Below are 27,199 nucleotides of genomic sequence, written 5' to 3' on the forward strand. Positions count from 1 at the left end.
GAAGCAATCCGGATCCCCCCCCCCAACCCAACCCATCGCAGGGCCCCTCGCTTCTCTTTCTTCGGTTTTATAGACGCGGACAAAACCGGAGCTCAAGCTGCTTAAAAGGCCGGAGCTCTCGGAGAGAAACTCAATGGCTGCCGGCCTCCTTCAAAGGGACTCCACAAAGACACGACCTGCACATTCACCGAGAGGGTGGTGGGGTGGGGGGATTAAGGTGGGAAGGGGCACGTTTCAGTGCTGATTCCTCACAATTAGGCATGTGCAGCCAAGAGGAACCTGCGGGGACGGAGAGAAAAGTCTCCCGTGACAACTGGGGGAGAAATCTGCTGATATTCCTGCGATCAAAGTGATTTGGTGCACGGCGCTGTGGGAATAAACGTTTGGCACAAAAGCAGCAGTGTTCCTGCGGATGTCTGCGTTGTTGGGGCGATGGCTGACGGAGCAGCAGATGAGGACTTTGGCGCCGGCGTTGTGGGGTTTTTCATGGGTTGTTCGGAACAAAGAGGAGCCGTCGTAGGAGCAGATGGAAGGATGGGAGGCAAAAAAAACAAAACGAAGCCAGGTTTCTCCACGAGCACCAAACAGCACACTGGGACGAGCCTGAAGCATTACCTGCCTCTGGGCATTTCCTGTTTGCCGTAGCCATGGCAACGGGATAATCCGCTCAGCGTTTTAGAGCCGGCAGCCAATCGTGTGAAAGCAACGCCGACTTTAGTGATTTGAGAACTGGAGCAGCAGCTGGCGAACCGAGACGGGATTGCTTTCATGGTAAAACTGAAAATAAAACAAATTTCAGAGATGTCGGCTCGCTGTTAGTCAGCGACGAGCTCACCGACATCAACTCTGACACCAATAATGGCCGCTTCACGACGAATAAACCCCAATATTCCACAGGAGGAAGAGCAAACCCAGCAGGACGTGCTGCGGTGAATCACTCCCGCTCTCCTCTCCTCATTCTTTCCTACTCTTCGTCTGAGTTTGGCGTCAGCGCCGACCGCTCTGCACCGCTCCGCCCGGGGTGGACGGGAGGCCGGGGCGACAGAACGAGGACGAGGCTGGCGCGGGCCGAGATGGAAACGGGGGCAGGAAGAGGAAAGAGAAGCGGAGAACGTCGATTCTTCTGACAAAACGAGTCGCAGCCGTCATCTTTAGGTTCGCCGCATTATATGTGAAGGCAAAGAGACGACTTCCCAAAACACGTCCAAACATAAGAATTTAAACTTTACCTTTATTTAGAATAAACTAAACGAGAATACATTTGAATCTTTAGGTAAGAAGGGGAAAGAAATCAGTTCAACAATCTTATTTATAATTACTGATATGTGCATTTTGTTCCATCTTGGAGGAAGGACAGGAATTTGGAAAGAATCTCCTGTGCCACGTCGTCGGGGTAGACAGCTACAAAAACAGGCAATTTTGGGGAAATATTACGGTTGCCCCGTGCTACAACTGTGACACGTCGCAGACACTGGCCGCAAATAAAAATAAATGAAACGTGAAGCTTTCCTCGAAGGAACGCACACGGCTCACCGCGTTTCGTGCCAGAGCTTTAAACCAAGACGTCACGTTTAAAGAAATGACGGCGTTGCAGCTGATGGCTGCTCTCTGAGAGTTTCATTTAAATCCGTCCACTGGGTCACAAGATATTTTGCTAACAGGACAAACACATTCTGGTGACAAATACAAAAGGGTCAAAGAAAAGACAAAAAACATAATTAGCAAAGCAAAACAACTAATATGTATCGTCTCAGTTGCCAAACTTTACTACTAATAATAAATCCAAGTTATAACGACTTAATAAAAACGTGCTGTAAAGTACAGCTGTGAAAATATAAAATATAACCCAGTTTCCTTTTTTTCAATCTGAGAATTTGCTTTTTTTGGAACTGTAAACCATCTTAAGGTGAACTTTGGGATCAGCTGACAGAAAATTCCTCTGCTTTTCTGGTGTTTTACAGCCCAGTATATAAAAAAAATAAATAAAACATGCACAGGTTGGAAAAATAACCTGGTTAGATGACTGGAAAAACAGCTGCTGTCTTCAAAATGTGGCCCCTAACGTTCTTGCTTCAGATAAAGTCAGTGCAATCCCTTTTTCTTTTTCTTCTAATTTATTTCTAAAAAAAAACGCAGTGACATTTTCTTGCATATTTGAGCAGCATGCGCAAATGTTGCCATCAGTTTTCAATGTTCGGTATTGAACAGCAGCCTTTAAAATAGGTCAGCCAGCCACTCTGTGAACTGTGAGGCTATTACAGCCCAGACGGTTCGTTTCAGAGCCGAGTGCACAATCTCATTATCTGCATTATAAATGAGAGCAACATACAACAAAAGAAAAAAGAGGAAAGATATATAAATCCTAAAAGAGAATACAGTTAAGACACAGCAAGGCTTTAGATAAGATAACAGTGGGTAAAAAAACATGGATGCCATGTCAAATTAGGTTGCAAAAGCAAAAAGATTACGTCAAAATTCCTAAGTTTATAAACAAAATAAAGGTTGTGCTCCGTTTTACATTCATCCCTAAAAAATTCAACAAAAAGCGAAGGCAGCAAACATCTTTTTGGGTGACTAATTGGGTGTTTGGACTTATCGGTCCCAGCTCTGTTCAAACCAGCACAAAAAAACAACTTTGACAAACTCTGGAGGTGAAACCGAACAGAGTGACCCTGATGAGTGTCCTAAACTAAATTTCAAACATGACTGAACAAAGCGACTGATATGTGTGTGTGTGAGAGAGAGAGAGAGAGAAAGAGAGAGAGAGAGAGAGAGAAGGGGGAGAGAGTGTGTCTTTCCTAAAAAAGTCAGGTCAAGCGTTCAGCAGACTGTAAAAGGAGCTGATCCTCTGATCCTTTATCAGACCCCAGAAGCTGTGACGGCACAGTGCATACTAATGAGAAAGAGCTGTTCTCCTTTATTTTACACAGAGAGGAATATCTGTGCCAGCAGTCGGGTTAGGGAAGACTGCAGCTTAGAACGGGGCTATTTTAGTCACACTTTTATTGAGATTTCTCTGGACCAAACATGTCTTCTGCGCAACCCTGAAGCTGGAGAAGCATCCTCCGATTTCTGACTCATTTCGAAAGCGACGCAATCTCAGTCTCTCTCTTATAAATACAGAGCTAAAACCAGCAGCGAGTCAGATTGTCTTCTTTTATCTTAGCTTCGCTTAAAGAGTGGAAACACCAAATGCATCTCATCAGAACCCATGAAGCCTGATTATTTCTAACTTCGGTGTTCAGGATTAGTTTGGGGGGAGGTCTCAGCTGCGTTCCAAGATCAATGAAATATAATTGGTCAGTGAAATTTAAAGCCGGCAACCTGTCAGCTTAACATGACAGAGGGAGCAGCGAGTCTTTTCAGCTTAACACGGTTTGAAAGGAAAAGATTTTTAGGTTAACTGGCTTGCAGCTTCACAGCTCCAAAAATCCTAAATGCTAAACAAAGCAAACTGACAGCTGTAGCTTCATATTTGGCATAAAGAAAATGTAGCTTAGCTGTAAGCTATGTATTAAAAAGCAGACAACTTGTTAGTCATTTAGAGTTGATCAGGTTAGCCATACTTGTAGCTTTACTGTTAGCATAGCATAGCCTAGTTTAGTTTTATTACAAAAGACATGTTGAGCTTGTTACCTAAAAATTAGGTTTATAATATTATTATTAATAATAAGAGGTTATCTATTTTAAAATGCACTGTGTAGTCTCTATGTAGGGATTAGTAAGGCTCTTGCTTACCTGAAAATAGGTTTATTTTAGCAAGTCATGCTAACTTAGGCTAACAGACAGTGCACCTTAGCTTAGCTGAGCAACACTACAGGTTGCATTCGTAACACCAAACAAATATATGTGAATAAATGATAAGTATTATATAAATAAGTTATCTATTGTAAAATATATGGTAAGCTCAAAGGTTATCAAGGTTTCTGCTAACCAAAAAGTAGGTCGCTAATTGTTTTAGTAAGTTATGCTAAGCTAGGCTAACAGGACAGTGTAGCGTAGTTTAGCTAAGAAATGCTGTAAACTGAGTTGGCAACACTGTGAACAAATAAACTGCTATAAATAATAATAATATTATTAATAATATGTTAGTATGTGTAAAGCTTTATATAGCTTTGTATACAGAGGTTAGCAAGGCTAATGCTAACCTGCTACTCTGAGTTAATTTTAGCATGTCACGCTAAACTAGGCTAATAGGACACTGTAGCTTATTTTAGTTAAGTTTTGCTGTAAGTTGAGTTGGCAACACTGAACAAATAAACTGCTGTAAATAATAATAATAATAGCAATATGTTTATGGATGATACACTTTAAGCTTTGACTACAGAGGTTAGCAAAGCTAATGCTAACACGTCATGCTAATCTGCGCAAACACAGTGTATCTTAATTTAGTTAAACAGTGCTGTAAGTTCACAACATTGTGAACAAATAAATTGCTGTAAATAATAAAAATAGCAATATGTTTATGGATGATATACTTTAAGCTTTGAATGCAGAGGTTAGCAAGGCTAATGCTAATGCTAGCATGTCACGCTAAACTGGGCTAACAGAGAATATGACTTAGTTTAAATAAGCAACACCACAGGTTGAGTAAGTAATACTGTAAACAAATACATGTTGGTATATGATAATAGAAAATATAATAATACCTGTAATAAGGTGATTTTCGAGCTTCGCATACATGTTATTTAAGAAAGCTTGCTAAGCTAGGCTAATAAACTTTTGCCACAAGCGTCACTATTTAGCTGAATATTAAATAAACAACAATCAAGCATTAAGGAGTGACTGTTGTTTATCTAGAAAATAAAATAACTCTAAAGAAAAACTATCTCTCTCTAAGTTAGTATTTGAGGCTTTATTTTCCGCTATGGCACAGATTTGTTAAAAAGTAGGAGCTGCTGAGCGAGTTGCTGACTATAAAAATGAATTTTTCCTTTGACTCAGCAGAAGAGCGCTCTGAATTCCTGCCTCCTGCCTGACAGTACGAGCTGCGAAAATTAAACTTTCTCCACAACATCTCATACTCACATCCTTCCTTCTTCCTTGTGATTATTATTGCGGGGCACCTCGACTCGGAGCCAGGCGGCGGTGGGGGTGGAGGGGTGGAGGGGGGACGGGAGGTGAGCCTCAAAGAGGAGCAGAAAGATGGTGAAATCCCGTCTTTTTTACTCCCCACACCAGTCAAGGTTAACAAGCCGAGCTGGTGTCTGTCTGCGTCGGCTGCAAAGACTGGGGGGAGGTGGGTGGGGAGGAGGGCTGAGGTGCTGCGGCTCCACAACGCCTGGTGTGGTGATGCAGACAGGCAGAGAGGGGGGCTACTAAAGCCTATAGGTCCCCTCCAACACCCACGATCCGCTCCCCGTTCACTAACAGCACCACTGCGCAGCGGAATAAGCCCAAATTTACCACGAGGTGAGCCCTTTTTTTCCCTCCTGGAGGCACAATAAATTACAGCTACAGACGAGGGGAAAATACATAAAAAAATAAATAAATATATAAAACTCTAGTCAGAGCGCGCTGCTCCGGCTGAAAAGGCTAATGTTATCAAGGTAGCATAAGCATCCGTACCTTTCTCTCCATCACTCTGCGCCTTTTTCCAACAACAGCAGCTGGAGGATGGGGCTCGAATCCGTGGAGCAGTCTGGTCCGGAGCGGCGTGTGTGGAGCTTCTTCCTCCCTCCTCCTCTTCTTTCTCCTCTTTCTCCTCCTCCTCCTCCTGTCTTTCTCTCTCTCTCTCTCCGAACTTCCTCTCGGCTCTTCGCTCAGCGGCGTCTCCCCCCTACCGCTCCCCCATTCCTGGCCGAGCTAAGCGACTTATTAGCGCTGGCCTGTCGGGACGCCGAGCCGGGGACGGAGCCGGAGCCCGGATTGGTGAAGCCTCGCTCGGGGAGGGAGCGGGAGCGCAGGCGCGGTCTGGTGCCGGAGGCTCGGTACGTCGGAGGAGCAGCAGGGAGCGTCGACAAATTAACGAAAAATCATCAGGGAGCGTCAGCAAATTATCCTCCCCAAAGTGGGCATTTATTATTTTTTTCTTTTTAAAAGTATGGTGAAATGCTAACTTCGGGTTGTTTTAGCACCACAGGAAATGTTTTAAAATTATAAACGGACAACCACCTCCCTTTTAAATTATAAACTCTCAATAGGAGGAATAGAAATTGGAGCTAATTAGCTGTAAAATTTATTTAGTAAACTGCATAATATACTTTAAAAAGTAAATTAAACATACACATTAAAAATCTACTAATTTAGAGACAAAGCATGCTTACAGCAACCTTACATATTTTTTAATTTTGATAAATACTTTTTAAGCATTTGTTTTTATAAATCCCTCCTGTGAACAAGCTCCAATCTGCAACCGCAAAACACAGGATTATCAAACTGCACAGCTGGACACCTCAAGGGTGATCCCCATGAATTTCAAGGCCTTAAGGTCAAAGGTCAAGGCATCACGTGACCCCTTTGGGAAAGCTTTATCCATGCTCGAACTGAAATTGTGCGACAAAAGGAATGTCGAACCGCACAGCTGGACGCCTCTCGTCAAGGGTGATCTCCATTGATTTTAAGGTTATAGGTGGACCCCTTTGTTAGCCTGGTCTCTGCTCCAGCTTCACATTTGAGTAACACAGAAATGTCAAAGCCTTTGGTCCCTAGTGCCTTCTGATGGGTGTATTATGTACCTTTTGTTAATAGTTGATAAGAAATAAGGATCTCTAAAATTTTATCTCAAAATGAATTAAAACAAAGTATTTTGGGAAGTTCTTTCTAAAGCAGTATGTCATATATGTGCATCCCATTTCTTACATTAATGTTCTTGTGTATAATAAATCAATAAACACATTTTTGAAGCGACCTTTTAAATGGAAGCCAATGTCTGCCACTGAAGAAAAATAAAAATGTACGTCCCAATTACAAAAAAGCATCTTACAATTATGACTTAGTCTCTCATAAATATGAGACCTTAAGTCATATTTATGATACATCTCAAAATAACGATTGCAATCAATCGAATTATTTTTAAAATAGCTTTGATCTTGATCCATTTTCAGATTGTTCAGATAGAAAATCTGTAATCTGAAGTTCAGATTCCTGTTCAAATTTAAAATCACCAAACGTCCCTCGGTCCAAACGTCCCACGTTTCGTCTCAGCAAACCTTTTAATCAGGAGAATGTTTTATTTCTCGTGCCTGTCTTGGTGAATGGGGTGTGTTTAGGGTTCATACACCGATCGATTCAAGAAAACAGTTTAGATTTGACAGAAAATATTCAAATAGCCTGAATGAAAACGTTGCCTTACAGTGACGTAACAGGGTCAGGAAGTGATTAATTGATGGTTTAGGACAGTGACCGGACTCTCTCAAATTATATAAAATGTTAAAAGGAGTTTCACTGCTTTAGCAGCATCATTTATAAAAGATTTCCCCACTGATATCCATCCAGTCAGGCTCGACTTTAACCATTATTAAAAACAAAACACATCAAGGAGTTTATTGGCTGGTTATCTGGGGTTTATTAGCACGTGATGGACAGGTACATTTGGTTTAGTAGATGGAGACATCTTCCTGTCAGCCAGCTCAAAAAGCTCACAGGAGGCAGGGTTTGACGACGTCCTGAAGGGAGCCTGCGCCGCTCCGAACCCGATCGGTTCCGTCTTCACCCAAGAAGTTCTCGGACGAGCGCAGAACCCAAACTGGGTCAGAGGCGCGCTCTCTAACCAGGCTTTTGTTTGCGCAGTGCGGCCCGCAGGTTTCCGACAGGGAGGCTTGGCTCGGCGCCAGCAGAAACAACAAAAGGTGATTTATGGCTGAGATTAAAGCTCTGGATGCTGTTCGAGAACCTTAAACCAAAGAGGACACGTCCTGCTTTAACTCTGAGACTTTTTTTTTTTTAAAGTTATTAAACGATTTTTAACAAGTCTTAAAGAATTTTCCTTTCCAGACCTAAATATTCAAGAAAAATATTAATATCTTTGCGAACTCCTAAACACAATTTGATTACAAATCCAAAAGGAATTGTTAAATCTCTGATAAAGAACAGTAAAAAGGTCTCGTCTTCTTATTTTTAGCGGCTCTAAACTGAACGTCGCGAGCAGCCGATCAGTCCTGAACGTCAAAATAGTCGATCACAGAATCCTCTTTAACCATCTTTGACCAGGAGCTTCCAGGCGCGGCCCTAAGAGAAGAAACAAAAAAAAAGAGGTTTGAGTGGTTTTGCCCTCCTCCGGGCGAGCCGGCGCAGACAGAGTCCCATATTTAGAACAGCCTGTAACCACAGAGGAAGGCTTACTTGCTGCTGGTCTGTTTGATATGAGCGATGGGAGGGGGCGCCCTCGCCGCCGTCTCCCGCTCGATCACTGCCGTCAGGGTCGAGTTTGGACAAGACGCCTTCCCTCTGGCAACAAGTCACACACACACACACACACACAGAGACATGAATACCACAGTCTGCGTGAAGGAAGCGGCCTTATCTCCGGACGCGATCGTACTTGTGGGCCGTCACAACCACGTTGCGTTTGGGCTCGCTGTCGTAGCTCGCGCTCTCTACGCCGTAGGCCTCCGCCAGCTCGTGGAGGATCTTGCGGTGCTCTCGGTTCATCGGCGGGAAGCAGTAGCTCCTCTTCGGCTGCTTTCCCTGCAGTCACCGGAAGCAAAATAACACAGGCTGCCGTTTTGAAGCCTCACATGACAAAAACGTTGGATCCACTGGGGCTTAATTTCTAGCATCTGTTCCTTTAAGCAACATTAAATAACATTAAGGCAGAACATTACAGTGAAGTTGATGAAACTTTGAATAACTACAGGGCAGAAATGCTTTTTGAGGAATTACTGTTAATAAGACGTTTGGGCGTCAAATCAAACGAAACCTATCTTGACAGTTTTAGTTATAAATCCAAATAATGGAGGATTATTCTTCAAAAACACGGAGGCACCGCTGGAGGACGGAACAGGTTCAGATACAGATGAACGCTCAGTAACTGGGTCAAAATAAAAGAAGCTGGAAACACGTATAAATGTCAAACTGCAGCTGGAACCAGGCGGTCTAATTTAGTCCTTATTATGTTCAAGCAGAAGCAAATTTTAGAGAAAGGGACAAAAAAAAAAAAAACTTTTAGATGAAGCACAGATACAACAAATGCGAGTTTTGACAACCGCAGCAACTACATTTAAGCTAAAAGTAAAGAAAATTATAGTTTTATTGTTTGAACAATGTGCTGGTGGCTGATCCCCTCGAACAATAGAAGATAAAAATATTTTCTAAACTGTCATAAAGGCAGAATTAGGAAAATAAGATCAGGATCAGAGAAGCCGAGCCTCGAGTTTTTCCTGCAGTTTTATTGATTTGTTGTGAAGCTTAGAGGTTAAATTAATGCAGCTCTAAAGTTTAGGTTATCAGGATGAAACTTTCAGCATCATTTTGTGCCGTGGGGTTCCCAACAGGTCAGGCAACAGAAATGTAAAAGAAAAAAAAAAGGGATTTTAAATAAATCAGGTTACCTTATTGACAAGATCAACAAGATTTTTGATCTCTTCTTCTACATCTGAGACAAACTTCAGGTCTTTTCTGAAAAAAAAAAAAATTTATCTGCTCTGAGGTTTAAGCAAAGTTAATCTGCATCATGAAGCTGTGGCTAGTGAAGAGGTTTAAAACAAAAAAAAAGAAGAGGAATTGATGTCAAACCTGGCATCTTCTTTGAGGCTGTCGCTGTAGGCAGAGGCTGAGCGAACGTTGAAAGGGTCAGAATTAGAGTCTATCTGTAACGCCTCGGCTAAACGCCGGTTTCTTTCCAAAGTGGCACAATCCTGATCACATTCAAGCCTGGAAACAAAAACAACAATAAAACCACAATACGACACAAAACCTGAGCAAACTCAGCTGGAAGTATAAGCTGCTTGTATAATATTTAAATATTTACATTCCCAGAAAGTGTCTAAAAAAAATGACTTGTTCTGACTTCTTGCTGTTTTACCTCGTCTGTTTCAGCTCCTTCTTGGTGAGCAGAGGGCCGATGTCCATCGAGTCGCCGAGCTGCATGTCTGACAGTTTACTGGCCATGGCGATGGCTGCGTACCTGGAGGCCGAGGCGAAGCGTTTCTTAACCAGCAGTGCTTTTTAAAAGTGCCACCCATCCAGACGCACGGCGAGCAGAACCCACCTCTGATACGAGCTGGCGGCCTCGGCGCAGGCGACGCTTTCCTTCTTCCGACCGCAGCTGCACTGCAGAGCTACCTGTGGGCGAAGAGAATGAGCAGCCCAGCAGCTGTGAGGGGTTCTACTGGGAGGTTCTTGAGTGTGGCGACCTGTTGTTTTATTTTATCCGAGTTAAACACTTATTAAAGCTACACTTCAGCTGTAAAAAGAAGGCAGAGCTGGGCTTTTAGATGGAGATCTGCCAGACTGAAAACATTTATTAGAAAAGAGCACGCTTCTTTTCCTTTCTGCTCAAACCGAGCCGTACCTTGGCGGTGCAGGTGGTGCGGGGGCAGCCGCTGCCTTTGTGACAGGGGGCTGAGCACGGGTGGCTGCAGTCCGGCCGAGGCAGCGCGCACGGCTGCTGGCAGCCGCCTTCGGGCAGGCACTCGGCCCGGTGGCAGAGCCGTTTGCAGCGGTGCATCTCGCAGGGCAGCTGCTTGTTGCACGTCAGCCCGCAGGAGATGTCTTGCAGGTGACACGGGATGTTGCTGCGTAGCTGCGGTTCGAAAACAAACGAGCGCAGGTTTAGGTTTTCATTTCAATAACTGGAACGAGTCCGGGGTCGGGGATCTTTTACCTCGTGCTTTCCCATGCACCACTTCTGAACCAGGTAGGTGCAGGGTGGACATTTGTCCTCGCTGTGGCAGTTGTGAAACACTGAATCAGAGGGAAATGACGTTTAAAGGCGCAGTGGAAAGCTGCAGTGCGAGCAGATGTCGTTATATCTCACCTGGGTGGTCGCACTCGTGCCTTCTGGTGCACATGTTTTTGCACTCGGGTGGCTTTGTGCCACAGGGGATGGGAGGGTACAGCACAGTGAGCCCGCAGTGGCACGTCAGCTCGTCGAAACCTGCCAACAGGGGGCGCCGCGACACACTCAGCGACAAACCTGACGCCTCGAACTTCAAATCGGGTGTTTTTCGAGGACTCACCGGATTGCCAGCAGGGCTCACAGTTTCCACGATGACAAGGCTCCTCGCAGCGGTGGAGGCCACAGTTGAGCTTGTAGCCACAGATCAGGGAGCACTTGTGCTCCACGTTCTGGACGAAAACAAACAAAACAAAAAAACAAGATGGAACGTCGCCTCAGATAGTGGCTAAAAATGAGCATTTTGTAATGTGTGCTGCAAGCTGACTCGATGCAGATTTGGAAAAACAAACTGGCTGCTTCACGTGGTTGGTGACATTCATTACATCAAAACATTCAGCACACAAAGACACACTGAGTGGGATTTTCTGAATGCTCACCACACAACAGAGCTCTCCACACTTGTGTCGACCACAGGAGCGTTTCTTGCTGCAGCGTTTCTCACATGTGAACACGAGCTCCTCTGAATCAAGGTCACATGTGAAACGTAAGACAACAACTCTGGCTCGCCGTTAACTTGCATCAAACTCATTTTTAGATGAATCGCTTCAATTTCTTTTTACCTTCTTTGTGGATTTCAGCACACGGCACCTCCTGAGAAACAAAACAATCGGAAAATCTTTTAATATTTGGCGTTTTAAAATAAAAAAAACAGCAACAAGTAAACGCTCCACCGATGATTTCGCCCACCTTCGTCTTGGAGCCACAACGGCACCTGATGGTGGAGGTCAAAGAGCACGGTCCGCAGCTGCCCTCGTGGCATAAAAGCTGACACAAATGGATGGTGTCTAAAATAACACAGGCACATTATCTCATAGCAAACTCCTAAAAACAACACCAGTGAGCTGAAGATAATGCACATCCTGTTTAGACTGAAAACACAAACAACAGACCACCAGGAAGACGTGAGGACAGCTCTCTTCGAAAACAGCTCCCAGTCCACATTATGAGTAAAATAAAGGACATTAAAGTCAAATTAAGGAACTCAGATTGCTTTAAATTTGGAAAACTATACATGTCAGAGAGCCACCATAATTCAGTCAGTTGTATAAAACAAGTGACACCTTACAAGGACCGGGAAAGCCAAAAACCGGAGACATAAGGCAAAATAAAACAGCAGAAAGAGGCCAAATATACACAAAACTAAACATCAGCTGGCTATGATAAGGACATATATTAAAAACTTGAGTCTTTTTATGTTTGATAGCATACATTTAGGTGTTTGAAGTCAATACAGGAACACAAAAAATCAACTTCTTCACTTAAAGTAGAAGAAATCCAGCCTCATCGTCTTCTTTTTCTCCCAGCTTTAACTTCAAACTGTACATCAGAAAGGGTCAACTCCAAACTTTTTTTGTTATAACTTTTAAATCCCCATAAGCTGTTTTATATTTGACTTCACAAGGTTTATTTTACTAATGCTGCTGCATGTTTTGACATCTTTAACTCCATAATTCGCTTGCGCTCCCAATCCCTGGAACACTTATGTCTGTATTTGGGATCAGATGTTTCAGGCTGTAGAAGTTAACGAACGTTATTTGAAGACCACAAACTGTGGAGACGGCATTTCTCCTCACCGTTGGAGCCGCAAGGTAAGGGTTTGTTACACGTCTTCCCGCAGGAGGGGATGGGGTCGGAGCAGCTTTTTCGTTCGGCGTAGCCCAGCTCCAGGAGTTTGGTGAGCGGGGTCTGGCTGCAGGAGCACGTCTTCACCAGGCTCAGTGAGCGGGGGCACGGCTGGCACCGCCCGGGGTGGCACACCTGCAGGCACCGGTGAGCTTCACAACCCAGCATCCTGAACAGAAAAACGAGGGTTCAGAGAAAAGTCTGTGTATTCCTGCAGTGTGAATATCATCAGTGGCGTCGGGTTGCTTACTTTGAACAGCTTTTCTGACAAGAGAAATGTCCCAAACCATCGAACGCCTCTTTATCTGTGCCGCACGGGGCCGTGCGAGTCGTAACGCCACAGTAACAGACTGCGTACAGACACAAAAGAAACATCAGATCCTACACTTTACCTCTTCGCTCAGCATATTTACAGCGGGGTTGTGCCACAGTGAAGCTCACCCTGCTGAACTTGCAGCTGGCAGGGCTGACACGTCCCGCTGTGGCACACCTGCACGCAGGTGTGCTCACCGCAGTTGAGCGCAGCGCCGCACGCTTTGTCGCACTTGAGCGCCGAGGCCTGGCCGCAGCGCATCGGTTGACTGCATCGTGCCAACGAAACGAACAAGCAGCGTGTCAAACGCAGCGCAACAAGGACACCGTTAAAACACCACTGCAGCAAGGCTTACCTCGTCTTTCCGCAGACGCAGGATCTGGTTACAAACGCAGGACACTGAGGACAAGGTCCAGGGTGACACAAGCTGTGAGAGACGACAGGAAACCAGAAGTTAAAGCTCCAAAACGGACACGTTTGACAATACATCTTCCATATATAGTCGTATATGGCCCACATTTACAATAAAGTTGCATTTTTATTTTATTTTTTTTAAATCTTGAAGACTTATTCCGTTCCACCAACACTGAAGTCCAATTTAACAAACAATACAGCTAAGATAGTCTTTAAACATGTCCGAGAAAAGTAAAAAAATAATAAATTTGTGCATCAAAAGCACAATGAAATGGGTTTATTTTGATTCATGAAAAGAAGAAGCCTTAATTGGTTTAAAGATCTAATTTGGAGATACATTAATGTATCTGGGTGGCTGGGACGAGTAAAGACAATATGTGGGTAATTTATAATAATATATATGACTTTAACATCTCAATTCTCCCTAGGAAAACAGAATTGCACAACAATGAAAATAACCAAACTGGTAAAACTGTCTTCTTTTCAGCATCTTATTGTCTGAAAATCTTTCACTGATATCTGGTGGACTTTAATAGTATCTTAGTGGCATCAGATTTATTCCTGAGATGTCAGAGAGAAGAGCACAGTTATCTGCGTCCAGCTTTCACAGCTCACATGTTACAGGGGTGGTTGCAGTCCGCTCCACTCCTCTTCTTCCCACACATGTCACCACAGCTGTGGGGAATCTCGCTGCGCTGCCACTCAGGGTTCGTCACTTTACCTGTCAGTCAGGAACGGAGCGAAACAAAATCAAGGACAGTTTAGATCTGCGGCCCGATAACGCTTTGCTGCTTTCAAGAAGGAGAAGAACCACGTCCGTCTGCGTGGATGAAACAGACACTCACCGCAGAAGCAGGTGTAGGCGGTCGGATGTTTCAGTACAACGTTCTGGCAGGCTGGACAACGCCAACCTTCAGCTGAATCTGGAAAAAAACAACAAAAAAACCCAGCTTTGTTTGAACTTTTTACATCAAATAAATCCACTTGGTCAGGCTTTTCAGACTGTGACAAAACAACACATTGTTGAATCAGCAGGAGTCGGGAACAGGAACCACCTCTGAAGAAAACGTTACACGGCCGTACCGTCTGACTGGGAGGCCGGGGATCGGGCCCACTTCTTGATGCAGTTCAAGTGGAAGACGTGGAAGCAGCTCTGGCAGCTCCACACTGGGGCCATGACCCGGATCACGTCACAGCACACCATGCACTCGTATTTCTCCTCGGACAGCTGCTCGATCAGACACCCTTCGGAGGACAGAGGGCAGAGGTTCAGAACGCAGCTGACAAACAGACGGCTTCGACCAGAACAACTCGTTCTGCTGGAGACATAAAACACCAATAAGCTCCGAGTGTAAGAACTGAACTTTTATCGTTTGTGATGTCGAGTACATTTGGATTTTAGAGATTGAGTCAGAAAGAATATGATCTAAAACAGAGGTCCCCAACCCCTGGGCTGCAGACCGGTACCGAGCCGCACAGAAAGAATAATTAACTTACAGTATTTCAATTTTTTTTTTTCCTGAGTCTGAACGACATTTATTTTGAAAACTGACCGGATTCTCTCCACTACATCCGTCTATGACTCACTCTTGATGCGTGTCAGAACGCTTATCTAGGTCACTTGATCCGTTACCTCTAAAAACAAACCCACAAGCAGCAAAATGAGTAAAAAACAAACATCTCTTGAAGCCCTAGATGAGATCGTCTAGTTACTGAGAAACAGGCACAGGGCTCCACTGATTCAGCGTTATGGTGAGCTGTTTTCTTTGTGCACTTTATATTTGTGGTGTCTCTTATTTTGACATTTAAATTTCACCATATTGACCAGAGAACATTAGCGGTAGGAGAGGCTGTTATTCATGTTGCTACCAGGACGCAGCTAACAAAGCTGTGAGGACACGTTGGGTTTACGTTTATATGTTTTAAAAAATACCCCCATTTTCATGCTGGTCATATCCTTTTATTTTGTTGTATTTATCCACCACACCTTTAAAGGCCGATCCGTGAAAATACCATCTGATATTGAACCGGTCCGTGGAGCTGAAAAGGTTGGGGACCACTGCTCTAAAGAAACAATCCTGGGATTTACAAAAGCAATATGGACAGTTATTGTGAACGTTTTCTTGGTCAACACAGACTGAATGCTGTCTGCGTACCTCTATAGATGCCTGATTTAATGTTGGGTTCTGACCAGCTGAGAAACCTCTAAAATGTGAAACATTTGAGCAGCAAGTGAGGTCATGAGCTCTGTTCTTTGCTCTCCACACATTAGTTCTAACCTGTCTGGGTCTCTTTGCTCTTGGGCATCTTCTCTGAGCTCCTCACGCCCGGCTTGTTGTTCGAGTAGTTTGTTCTTCGCCCCCCTCTGCCCTGAAAGGCTCTGTGTGCTCCCGAGCCTCTTCCAAGCTGACAGGCAGGATCCTGAGATGATCTGATCCGGTCGGAGCCATCCTGCTCAGCGGTGCCACTCTCTGAGCTCACGTCTTCCTGAAGAGGCGGTTTAGGCGGTTTGATCGGCCCCTGCCGTCGCTTCCCGTCAACGTGCTTTTTCTGGGGGTCGTAGTGTTGGGGCTTAGCACTTGATTTACTCTGTAGAAGTCTCTCAGTTGCTTCTTCCCTCAAACTATGAGACCTCTGACTTGGTGCAGCCGTGTGGTTCTCCTTTGACCGACCGCTCTTCTCACTCAGTTCTCGGCCAGCGTTTCTAGGCTTTTTGACCTGAGCGCCCTGCTCCTGGCTGGTTTGCTCCGAATCGCTGTTCACACTCTCTCTCCTCCAGCTGGCTCCATCAGGTCCACCCATGGGCTCTGTCTGGAAACCACGTCCGTATCTGTTACTTGCATCGTACTGACCAAAGTCACTGCCAGACTTTTGCCGCCAGGGGCCCGAACTGCTGAAACTTCCATTTAAACTTCTGTTTCCATCTCTCCTTCCTCTGCCTCTGCCTCTCCTTCTGGATACATCTTCTCCCTGATGGGGAGAAGGGCTGTACTCTGGATTATTCAAATTATCGTGGCCAAACGGGTGTTTAAAGCCCCGATGAAAGATTCCATGTTGCTGGGTTGGATCATAGCTGCTACTGCTCAGGCTTCGGTCACTGTTGTGGCCTCCTCTTCGAGATTTGCGTTGATGTGCCGTCACATCCGGGCTGAACTCAGGCGGGTCTGCAAACAGAAAAGGTGACAGTGTTGGTAAAAATGCGAGGCTGACAAAAATCCATACGCTTCCATAATAAATACACAGCGCTTAAAAATATGTCTGGTTCATTAAAGAAATTAGGGGTGAGTTCATTGTTGTATACAAACAAATCTAAAATAGGTTTCAAATTTAAAACAACAAACATAAAGGGCAGTTTATTCCAATTTAACCCAACTATAATCCAGTTTGAATGACGTAGTCACCCGTGGTTGGTGGACTTTTGAACAGGTATAAAAATAACACCAGTACTAGTAGTTACCTGTAGGTTAAAGTCCATCATAAAAATGTTATAAAACAGAGTGGCCTTAACAGCTGGAGCCGAATAGTCACATGCTGCTTTCAGCTCCTGTTTCAGCTCAGGTGCATGTCGGTGCCAGACCTCTCTGTCACATGTTGTCACGTCAGATAAAAGTCTGACCCAATCGATTTTAGACCAACAATCACAAAACACTCAGCTTTGCTTCAAAAGTTCCTGCTAACTAAGCTAGCTAAGGAAATTGGCGTCACGTCAAACTGTGAGTAAACACGCTAGTGTAGCTATGTAGGCACTAATTTCATTTTAATATTAGAAACCAACTCGGGGTATTGTCGCTAATTGGCTGTATTTAGCCTGCATTTGTTTTTATTTATTTGTTTTACCTGAGAAGCCTTCAGCCATTCACTTGAACTCCGCTGCTTCTTTCAAGTTTACCGACAGCAGGTCGTTTCGACAGCTGACAAGTTGGACAGGACAGTCGGGGACAGAGTCCTCCTCTCCGCCTGTCCTCCAGTGGACGAAACGAACAGGAATGTCCTCAAAAACAATGAGAATTTTCCTCCTGCTTCGCTCCAACTCTCCAATCAGCAGCAGCTAACTGACGGCTAACAGCTAGCTAGCGTCATGAAGTTCACATAACCGGAACTTCCGCTCGGCACTTTCAAAATAAAAGGCGCGCATTTAATTCAAACCGATGTAAAACAAATCAGTGCATGAAAACAGGTAAACAGATCATATAAAACTTAAAACAAACAAACAAACAAACAAAAATAATACTAAAAGGGGACTAACAGTTCCTCAATATATTCATTAAGAAACATAATAAAATTTTTCTTACTTAAAAAAAATAACCAATATAAATAAAAAGTGAGAATTGACTTCCCCCTCAAAAATAATAATAATGAAAAACAATTCTTCTTCATGTAAGGGTTTTAATGATTAGTTCAACTCTGATCTTATTGACTGCATGTTTTATAAATCTGAATGAGAAACAAATCTGCATTTACCCTTTTTCTAATGCCGATTCTCCAAACCTTTTTAATTATGGTTAAGTACCTAAAAGGTACCCACAATTTAGCCACTTTTAGAATAATCTTTTTTTTAACTATTTGAAGTTGATTGTTTCTTAGAATAACATCAGACTTTCAGAGGAGAATTTCAATGGCCTTAACCTAATAATATATGCATTCTGTATATATATATATTTTTTTTGATTGAATTAAATGAGTTTATATTTAAAACTTCCATAACTTGTTATGTAGCCTTAATGTGATCTTTAAATAAAAGTACAATAGTGTTTTTTTTCTTCTAAAACTCTGCCTTATTTAAAAAAAAGAAGGTAAAATATGCCCACAGGATGGCGCTTCATGTTTGAGTTTGTGCCACACGGAGGCACAAACTGTGGCAAGCCAATTTATCATATAATAGTTAAAACGGACGTCTATAGTTCTGTTCTTTCGATGATCAAAATGAACTATTCGGTTATTCAGATTGTCGTTCTTCCTATCATAAGCAATACTTCAGCCATGTCTACCGAAATCACTAAATTTCAACAAACTGCATCTCATTTCGAAGCTTTTGAGAATCTGAAACTAATAGTAACTCATTATAGAAACATTCTCCGTTGTGACTCATTTTACCAGCACAGATCACAAACGGAGGGAAAATGAATCAGTTTAACATATCTGAAATAAAACAGACGTGGTGTAAAAAGCCAAACATCAGAGCCTGGAATCATAAATATCTCTTTTTTTTCATTTTGGAGGGAACTGAAATAAATGGGTTTTCTGTGTTACAGTGGTCTGCCTTATCCTGTGATGATGGATACTTTGAGGCAGGAAACTACTAAAGGATAACTCTGTCATTTTGTGCTTTTACCACATTTCCTTGTGTGGCATGTTCCCTTTTGCACTCGTGTAGTTTTCAAAAGGGAAGTGAAAGTGAATAAAAACTAAGATTATTCTTTGAAAACAGCTGGTTCAGAGTGAGATAGTAAAGTCTTATTATAGACTCCGAAAACCACAGAAGGTACAGTTTTGAAAGTACTGAACTTAATTAACCAGAAGGTTAAACTCTTTGGAATTTATATTTACCCTAAACTTCTAAGAGTTATTGGCTAAATTACAACATAAACAGAGATAATGGTGGACACTAATGCAAGCTTTTTTATGTCAAGAAAGCCTCATTTTCCAAACTATACCACATAAAACTGAGAAATATTGTGGTCAAAGTGTTGAGGCACTCATGTGTAGTCTCCCTAAAAGACTAAACATCAACACACCATTTTAAATCGTTAACATTGGGAGATAATGACTGCTAAATCCGAGCAGAATATGCTGTATTTTTACTCTTCTGACAGCTATTGACCCATTGTCATAAGTCCAAATAAGTCGCTAGAGTTTAAATGTGTCCCATAGCTGAGACTGACATGCAAAAAGGTCGCTGAAAGAGACACAGTTTCAAAATATTTGTTTTTATTGTCTCCACATCGCTTTCTGGACCAGGCCTACATTCAACGAGCCGCTCTCTCCCTGCAGAGAGGAATCCAGAGCACGCATGCGCACAGGGGCCGCTCGTCCCCGTCATCCAAGCGAAGTGGGTGGGAAGGAACCGCGTGAAGCAACGCACTACGCACCGGAAACAGGACCACTCGGCTTTCAAAATAAAGTAATATAATCATACATAATCATATAAATTAAAGTACGTTGCTTTATTTCCTTAGTATTCTGATAAAAAATTGACATCTTTATTTTTCAGTTTAAAACATCTTATCTAGTTTGAAAAAGCACAACAAAATCCACACAATATTTTTCTTATAAATGGTTAACGTGTCCTTAAATTAAAAATTTGTGTCTGGATTCTAACTACTACCTGTTTGTTTATCTACAGAAGTGACTGAAAATAGATCAGATGTTAAACTCAGCAAAGGTTTGGTTAAAGCCACGTGTTTTTGAATGCCTCTGTCTCTACAGTGCTCCACCCACGGCTCTTCATGCTTCTCTTCTTCTTTTTTTGCAATTAGAAGCAGATTCTCATATTTCCACTTGAACATCTTCTCCCAGATTCTACACTTGTCTTATTCTGCCATATTTGTTTACCTTTGCGGGTTACAGCCAGCCTAATGTAGGTCAGTCGGGCTCCCATGTGGGTTTCCGGCAGATTCAGCGTTGTTTACGTTGAGTGCAGACCCACATTACAAGAATTGCATTCAGTATATGTTTGGGAAAACTACTGGCATAAACTCTTATGAACTGCGCCGTTTCATACAGTTCAGGGGAATATTTTATGCTTGACTTCATTCATATTTTATTCATGGACGTAATACTGGCTTTCCGTATTGAGTTTATTTTGAAACTTTCAACCGGAAGTAGCGCTTCCCGTTAGCCTTAGCTTGACCCGAGCCTCCTCCTCCTCCGCGCGCACAGCTCCGAACTCGGCCGAGCAGAAGGGAGAGTGGCAGTGAACGTGTCTGAGGCAGCATTTGGGCTGTTTAAAAAAAAAAAAAAAAAACACACACACACACACGGACCGAACCGAACCGCGGCGCAGCTCCGGACCACCTCGCCGCACCCTGGACTATGATAAAACTGCTGCTAACGGTGCGCGCGCGCGGGGGCTCTTCGCCACATCTGTAGACCAGAATGAGGGCATTTCTCCGCGGCGGCTTTTTCTCCGAGGTTTAGTCGAAGAGGAGGAGAGGCAGCAGCAGCAGCAGCAGGAGGAGGAGGAGCGGGGTGACACTACATATCGTGTCGCTTTTAGACCGCTCTCTCTCTCTCAAGGAAAAACGCTCGCCGAGGGGACGCACCCCTGCCGCGTTCAGCCGAATTCCTCCCCGGAGAGCAGCGAAGTCACTGAAGGAGGAGAAGAAGAAGAAGTCGTCATCTTACATGCTTTTGTTTTTCTGAAGCTGCACCGCCGAGCCTTTCTGTGGGCATTTTTCTTTTCTTTTTTTTTTTTTTTCCCCCCCCCCCCCCTTTTTTCCTCCCCTCCTCTCCCTGTTAAAGGATGCCGGATCAAATATCGGTGTCCGAGTTTCTCTCGGAGACGACAGAGGATTACAATTCCCCGACTACCTCCAGCTTCACCACCCGCATGCAGAGCTGCAGGAACACCGTGAACGTGCTGGAGGAGGTAAGGGCCACGCAGGGGGTGGGGGGTGGGGGCTCCATTTAACACAATTTTTGCCTTTAAACACCACATATATCTCTCTATATATCCACATATATCCCGTTTAGAGCAGATTGGGCTTCGTGTTGCCACTCGGAGGAGAAAACAATTGCACCTGTTGCTGTAAAAGTGCGTTTTATTTAAAGCTGCACGCCCCTTTAAAGAGAAAAAATAAATAAATAAACCCATACATTTCACCTAGACTCATTCAGACTGATGATGCAGAGCCAGACTAATCTATTGCTGTGTGTCATCTGATCTTGCAGCTCCACATATATGAAATAATAATAATAATAATAACAGAGGAGGAGGCTGGCTGTGTTGGAATAGGAGGATGTGCACTCAGGCCTGCAGCTCTCTGTGTTCAGTGTTACATAACTCAGGGCTTTGGTGGAGGATGCTGCCAGGCTGGGGCTGTGTTTGTGTCACACAGAAACACCTATTTTAGTCCCCGGCTGCCGTCACACATGGCTGTTCGACTTCAGTTCTCGCCCCTTTGCACGCTGAAGCAGACTCGGGTGGGTCGGTCTGTTAGCAGAATGTGTTTGGGACCACGGGGCAAATCTTTCCCCTTGAAACCTGCAGGACGGGATCACTGGAATGGGCATCTACAGCTGATTACCTTTGGGAGTCAGCCCCAGTCAAGATGGCCGCCACAGCCAGCTGACCTCGGGAAAACACACAAATGGCTACGGCTCTGTCGGATTTCCAGATATTCGCCCAAAGCTCGGCGTGGCAGTAGCTGGGAGTCACCCACGACGCAACGCACAAGATCTTTGTTGGAAATTTATCTGTCTGTCAGCAAAATATTTCAGGAACCACTGCCCGGATTTTAACAAAACTTCCAGGAGGTGATCACAGAATGTACGAAAGCAGCTGACTAACTTTTCGTGCCGCCCCCATTGAAGACGGCCGACGCAGCTAACTGACGTTGGAAAACACAACAATGGCTATAATTCAGTCATTTTTACAGCTGTGTGTGCTGAGGGTTGGAGTGGTAGGAGCTGAGAGTCATCCTCAGCAGATTAGATTATCTCAGTCTAAAACTCTGGCAGGGAAAACGGCGGGCGATATGCATTCCTTCAGGCAATGCGAGGCCACTAATTAAAGCTGGATATAAACTCAGGCAAGATGAAATGTAATCAGGTCAGGCAGGTGGATTTATGTTTTGTGTGTGTGTGTGTGTTTCCCATGATGGCATCCCTCCCGCTCTGATTAAATGGAGCATCAGAGCAGGGGAGAGCGCGCGCATGCCCTCGCCGTGGTGAGCTAATGCTGAAACGTGACCTCATTTTGCACTTCGGAGAAGACGCGAACGACATCAGGAGTAATCCGTCACGTGAGGGCCGAGGCGTTGAACGCGACGCCCGCCTTCCCGTTCATGCCACTTCAAATCGAGGGTCTGTGACTAAACAAAGCGGTAAAATAACAAGGATAGTCACGAGACGAAGTGGAGGCCTAGTTCTCCACTCAGTAGGCTTCTGATTTTTACAGGTTCGTGGTTTCATAGTTTTCTGTGAAAGTCCACCCAAACAGAGCCAGGGCTGTGTTTCGTCTCAACATGGAGCCCAGTTTGTGTCTGCTGGCTCTCAACAAGGAGGAGGCTTGCATCATGAATCACCTCTCTGGCTCCGCGCCTCTGATCCTCTGCAGCACAAACGAAAAACATCTGGCGGACGGGGCTGCCATGTGCGCCGGGCTTCGGCAGCCGCTCTGGATTTTTTTTTTTTTTTTCCGTTTTGTCTTTCTTTTCGCAGAGATCACATGACGAGGGAGACCGCTCCGCCGGCACGGCTAACGTCATCCTCGGCGTTCAAACGAAAAGGCGGGACGCGCCCACGGCTTTAGACGGCAAACCTAAAGCTGTTGGCTTTAGGCGCCTCTTGGACGAAAACCATAGTCCTGTTGGTGTCCTGCTCAGACACGCAGCCGCGGAAAGAGGCCGCCTCGGGTTGCACTTAAGCCGTCGCCCCCAAACTCAAAGCCTCCACGTCCGTTTCGCTCGAGTCATCTCCTAGGTGCGTCGACGAGGTAAATTATGCAAAGGTACGGCGTAAATATTTCATACTGTAACCCGAGGGGGAGACTCGACCCAGCAGGAGAGTTGTCATTCTCTGTGCGCGCTTCCACTGAGTCATCGGGAAGAAAAAAAACCAAAAGTTGTTGCAGTCATCTCATCCTGATTCAGCCCCACATGTGAATAATTGAGAGGTGCAGATTAATGGCATTCACGGTCCCCCCCTGCTTCAGCTGTCTATATGTCGGATCAGTGCAGAAGTGAGGGAAAACAAAGCTATATGGAGAGAGAAAGTTTTAAAAATAACCGTTCTGCCTCGCCTGCTTGAGACAAAGGAGGTGGTGCTATTGGTAGGGGGGGTTATTGTGTGTGTGTGTTTGTGTGTTTGCTATGTGGGTGGCAGACCGGAAGCTGGCTGATGTGTCTGGCTTTTATTTTTGCTGTCATCTTTTGGTGCAAAGCAAACCATTGTTGTGTTGCTGTTCGCGCTGCATTATTTTCCCAGAGAGCACTTGGCAGCCGATCCGTGCGAGAAGCTCGGGACGTTGAGGTGCTCATTTCATCGTCCAACACCGGAGATCCTTTCCTTTTTTTTTTTCCAATTTGCAGGTAGTCTGTGACACCTGGGTGATTCATCAACAAAGTGTTAATGTCTTTAAATCCAAACACAAACAGAATTACAGATTTTTAGGAGGCGTTCGAGGTCTCTGAAAGTTTTATTGACTTTTGTTACTTTAGACCTTTGCTGTTTTTTCACTCATTTTCAGTCCACTTCCTGATGGTTTTCAGGAAAATGTTTGTTTGTTTGCGTCCTGGCTTAAGAGAAGAACCGGCGTTGTGTCGACACGTAACAAACAGCTCATCAGTGGCACAGTCAGGTTCCATTTCTTTCACCGGATCTATGAAAAATACTAAAGATAACGCAGTTTGAAACATAAAATAGTGTTTTAGCAAGGATGGACCATCTTTCAGGTCTTCGCTGTTCATCTGCTTGCTGTAGATTGTTGTTTTTAGCCCTGACACGTCTTCTTCTGTCCTCTACTTGTCCACTTAAATGTTTCGAACGCACACGCTGCACAATATGAAGTCCTGCTCAGATTAAAATGTTTTTATTCACACATCACGAAAACGTCCCCAGACATTAAAGGTTTCAGTCGAGGGGTGTACCTGTCAGTAGCTGCTCAATAACCAATAACCACAAGAATGTGACAATTTGCATTGCATTTTCTGTGAACAAAGATAGGTGTTATGTTGCTTAATAGTCCCTTTTAAAAAAATAATTCTGCACAAAATTGTTGCCTTTTTTCTCTACGTTGTGTCTGGTGAAAACGGTCTGGTCTGATAATTAAATATATATATATATATATATATATATATATATATATATATATATATACCTGAGCCAAATAAGCTGAATAAGATCCACCTGTGGATGATTATAGATATACAGTTACAGACAGAAAATGGATGTCTTGTTGTTTATCTCCCCTCTTCTTTAGTTTTCTGTTCTCTTCATGTCCCGTCTGTCTGCTCCAAGCTGCTGACTGATCGTTTATCTGCTAATTTTAGTCTCATGAATGGATTTGCTGCATTAAATAAGATCATGTGAGGTGTAACGTTTGTAGCAGAATGTGCCCACAGGGCGGGATAGTTTACGCCCCAATGAGACTCTGTCGGAGCTGCCCTGACAGGAGACCGGTTAAATCTACTGACCTGTAGCGCCCTACAACTACAAATAAGTCAAAAACTGAGAACGAATCAGGAAAAAAACATTTGAAATCGTTAAAATAGTTGAAAAACACACAGAACAAAACAATATGCAGCAATATGAGTAACTAAGTAATGTTTATTATTGTTTATTAGGAGGAACTACTTTGTGGGGCGGATGATTTGTTTTTAAGGTGGAGCAGCACCCCACCTGCCCTTACTTTACTGCCTGGTACTTTTACCACATTTTTCTTTAAACCGAGTACAAGTACTTGCCGATCCTGAGTGCCAGTATGACAATTTTTGCCCCTAACTTTGAAGAGCTAACATAACTGATCAATAATTCAGCTCCTCCTGATCAGATTGTGACATCTGTTTATATAAATGTATGTCAGGTTATTGCTCCGGGGCGGGAGGGGTTCTCCTGCTCTCTCAGATTCTCTCTGATGTAAGTTAATATCGGCGGCAGGCTCTTGTAATTCCCCCGAGGGGCGCGCATCGCCTGCTCCTTTACCCCACAGATGGCATCTTTGCGTCACTGGGTTGGCTTTCCTAAAACCGCAGCAGCGATACGAGGAGGGGCGTGGGGGGGTGGGGGGTGGGGCGAGCTGGCATTCCTTTGAGCGTGCTTCTTCCTTCATCACACGGACCGGGCTTGGAAAAAAAAAATGTTGACTTTTCACAGTCGCTCTATTCAAGCGTGGCCAGCCTTGACCTGATAAGCAGGGCCTTTTTTTATTTATTTATTTTTTTACTTTTATGTAACAGCCTTTTCAGACGCAGCACTCTCAGGCTGACACACAGACTTTGGTGCTTTTATGTTTGGGGGAAAAAAATGAATAGGGAGGGTTATTTCTAACCACTGAGTATTTATATTAGACTCCAAATCACTGCCTGAAGTCACCACTCTTTGTGAAAGTCTCAAATAACATCCTGCTCATTCTTTTTTTAAAGCTCTAATTATTTACAGAGTTCTATTTTATATACTCATGCACAGGTTTTTTTGTGATGCTTGTTTATCATGTTCTGGTGTCACATTGAAGTCGTGTATATTAACACTGAGGATGTGGGAAAGTCCAGTTAAAAGCAGGAATTAAAGGAACACAAGAAGAACTCGTCCTGAGGTTTCTGGTTCAAATCTCAGTGTCTGAATGTTGATTTTTTTTTTTCTCCCTCCTGGTACTCTAGTTTCCCCCCCACAGTCCCAAAACCTGCATGTGAGGTTATTTAGTGCTTCAGAACTGAGCTTCTGATCGAGTGCGAGCGTGCAAAGTTGTCAGAAGAAACATTTTTGGCAGAGACGGTTTTCACTTTTTGGTGACAAAACATGGGTCCTCCGACACTGTTGCAAAAGCATGGCTGGTTTAGCAGCTTGTAGCATGTATTACGACTCAGTTCTTAGTAAATTCCTGTTATCTTCATGCTGCCTGTTCACTTTCAGAAATTAAAATGTTTGGAAAGGTTTGTGGCCTTTTCCAGTAACAATGGCTGCTCGGTTATGGAAATAATAATCCCCATTATTTTGGTCAATATTCTTATCATGATTGTTGACTTTAGTTTGGAAACGGTGCATTTATTGCACTTTAAGTACAGTGAATTGCCTTGAATGCCTTTTAAATCTGTTTATTTATTGACATAACCTCTTTTCTTTGAACCTACAAACTGTTGAATCATATAGTAGATTAATAAAATTTTGATAACTGAACGAGGAAAATAATCAAACTTTTCCAACTATTGACAAATTACTACAAAAACCGTTTTAGTTCAATGGTTTGAATGTTGAAGATGAGGATGACGTGCCGCTGAATCATCTGTTGTTTCATTGATAACTTATTATTTTTCTAAAGTTCATCTGGGAGCTTCAGCTGCTTCAACAGAGTGAACAGATTTTACTGAGTAACGATTATGTTTTGGAAAAGTATTGTTTGTTTTGGATGGATCGGCGGATCGGGGTCTCGTTTGCGGTAATGAGGGCGTTGCTTCGATCGGTTGTGGTGAAGAAAGAGTTGAGTCGAAAGGCACAACTCTCGATTTACTGGTTCGTCCACGTTCCAGCCCTCGCCTGTGGTCAAGAGGTTTGGATCATGACTGAAAGAACAAGATCCTGGGTACAAGCAACAGAAATGAGTTTCTTTTTGTAAGGCTGTGAGGAGCTCCGTCATCCAGGGGGAGCTTGGAGTAGAGCCGCTGCTCTTCCTCGTCGAAAGGAGTCAGTTGAGGTGGTTCAGGCATCTGATTAGATGCCTCCTTTGGAGGTTTTTCAGGCAGACCCAGAACTCCCTGGAGGGATTATACAGGTGCTGGTCATAAAATTAGAATATCATGAAAAAGTAGATTGATTTCAGTAATTCCATTTAAAAAGTGAAACTTGTATATTATATTCATACATTACATACAAACTCATATATTTCAAATGTTTATTTCGTTTAATTTTGATGATTA

General features: G+C 43.8%; 3 protein-coding genes across 9 annotated transcripts in view; 1 reads left to right on the forward strand and 2 right to left on the reverse strand.

Annotated features, from left to right (window-relative positions):
- Positions 1–5,890, reverse strand: part of smarcd3b (SWI/SNF related, matrix associated, actin dependent regulator of chromatin, subfamily d, member 3b) — a 32,158-nt gene extending 26,268 nt beyond the window's left edge. Inside the window, exon 1 of one of the 2 annotated variants that reach the window (XM_017406710.3) lies at positions 5,569–5,890. In XM_017406710.3, coding sequence (XP_017262199.1) covers positions 5,569–5,580 — 12 coding nt within the window. In that variant the 5' untranslated portion in view covers positions 5,581–5,890. Of the gene's footprint in view, positions 1–5,028; positions 5,127–5,568 lie in introns of those variants that run through there. The other variant, XM_025003850.2, reaches the window with a different exon arrangement.
- A 1,926-nt stretch (positions 5,891–7,816) lies between these two features.
- nfx1 (nuclear transcription factor, X-box binding 1) lies at positions 7,817–17,494 on the reverse strand. Its single transcript, XM_017406813.3, has 23 exons — positions 17,247–17,494; positions 15,689–16,573; positions 14,493–14,654; positions 14,255–14,332; positions 14,025–14,130; positions 13,351–13,422; positions 13,124–13,263; positions 12,933–13,032; positions 12,634–12,851; positions 11,747–11,844; positions 11,620–11,650; positions 11,437–11,519; positions 11,121–11,229; positions 10,919–11,038; positions 10,766–10,845; positions 10,454–10,684; positions 10,151–10,224; positions 9,965–10,066; positions 9,676–9,813; positions 9,492–9,558; positions 8,483–8,628; positions 8,284–8,388; positions 7,817–8,169 (listed from the first exon to the last, which is right to left on the reverse strand). Exons 1-23 carry the CDS (start codon positions 17,263–17,265, stop codon positions 8,094–8,096), a joined length of 3,240 nt encoding a protein of 1,079 aa, XP_017262302.1. The 5' UTR covers positions 17,266–17,494; the 3' UTR covers positions 7,817–8,093.
- Positions 15,061–27,199, forward strand: part of asap1b (ArfGAP with SH3 domain, ankyrin repeat and PH domain 1b) — a 65,011-nt gene continuing 52,872 nt past the window's right edge. For 3 of the 6 annotated variants that reach the window (XM_017406605.3, XM_017406608.3, XM_017406606.3), the window contains exons 1-2: positions 15,061–15,161; positions 19,368–20,997. In XM_017406605.3, coding sequence (XP_017262094.1) covers positions 20,872–20,997 — 126 coding nt within the window. In that variant the 5' untranslated portion in view covers positions 15,061–15,161; positions 19,368–20,871. The remainder of the gene's footprint in view (positions 15,162–19,367; positions 20,998–27,199) is intronic. The other 3 variants (XM_017406607.3, XM_017406609.3, XM_017406611.3) reach the window with 2 other exon arrangements.

This window comes from Kryptolebias marmoratus, linkage group LG21 (genome assembly GCF_001649575.2).
Source record: "Kryptolebias marmoratus isolate JLee-2015 linkage group LG21, ASM164957v2, whole genome shotgun sequence".
Classification (NCBI taxonomy): Eukaryota; Metazoa; Chordata; class Actinopteri; order Cyprinodontiformes; family Rivulidae; genus Kryptolebias; species Kryptolebias marmoratus.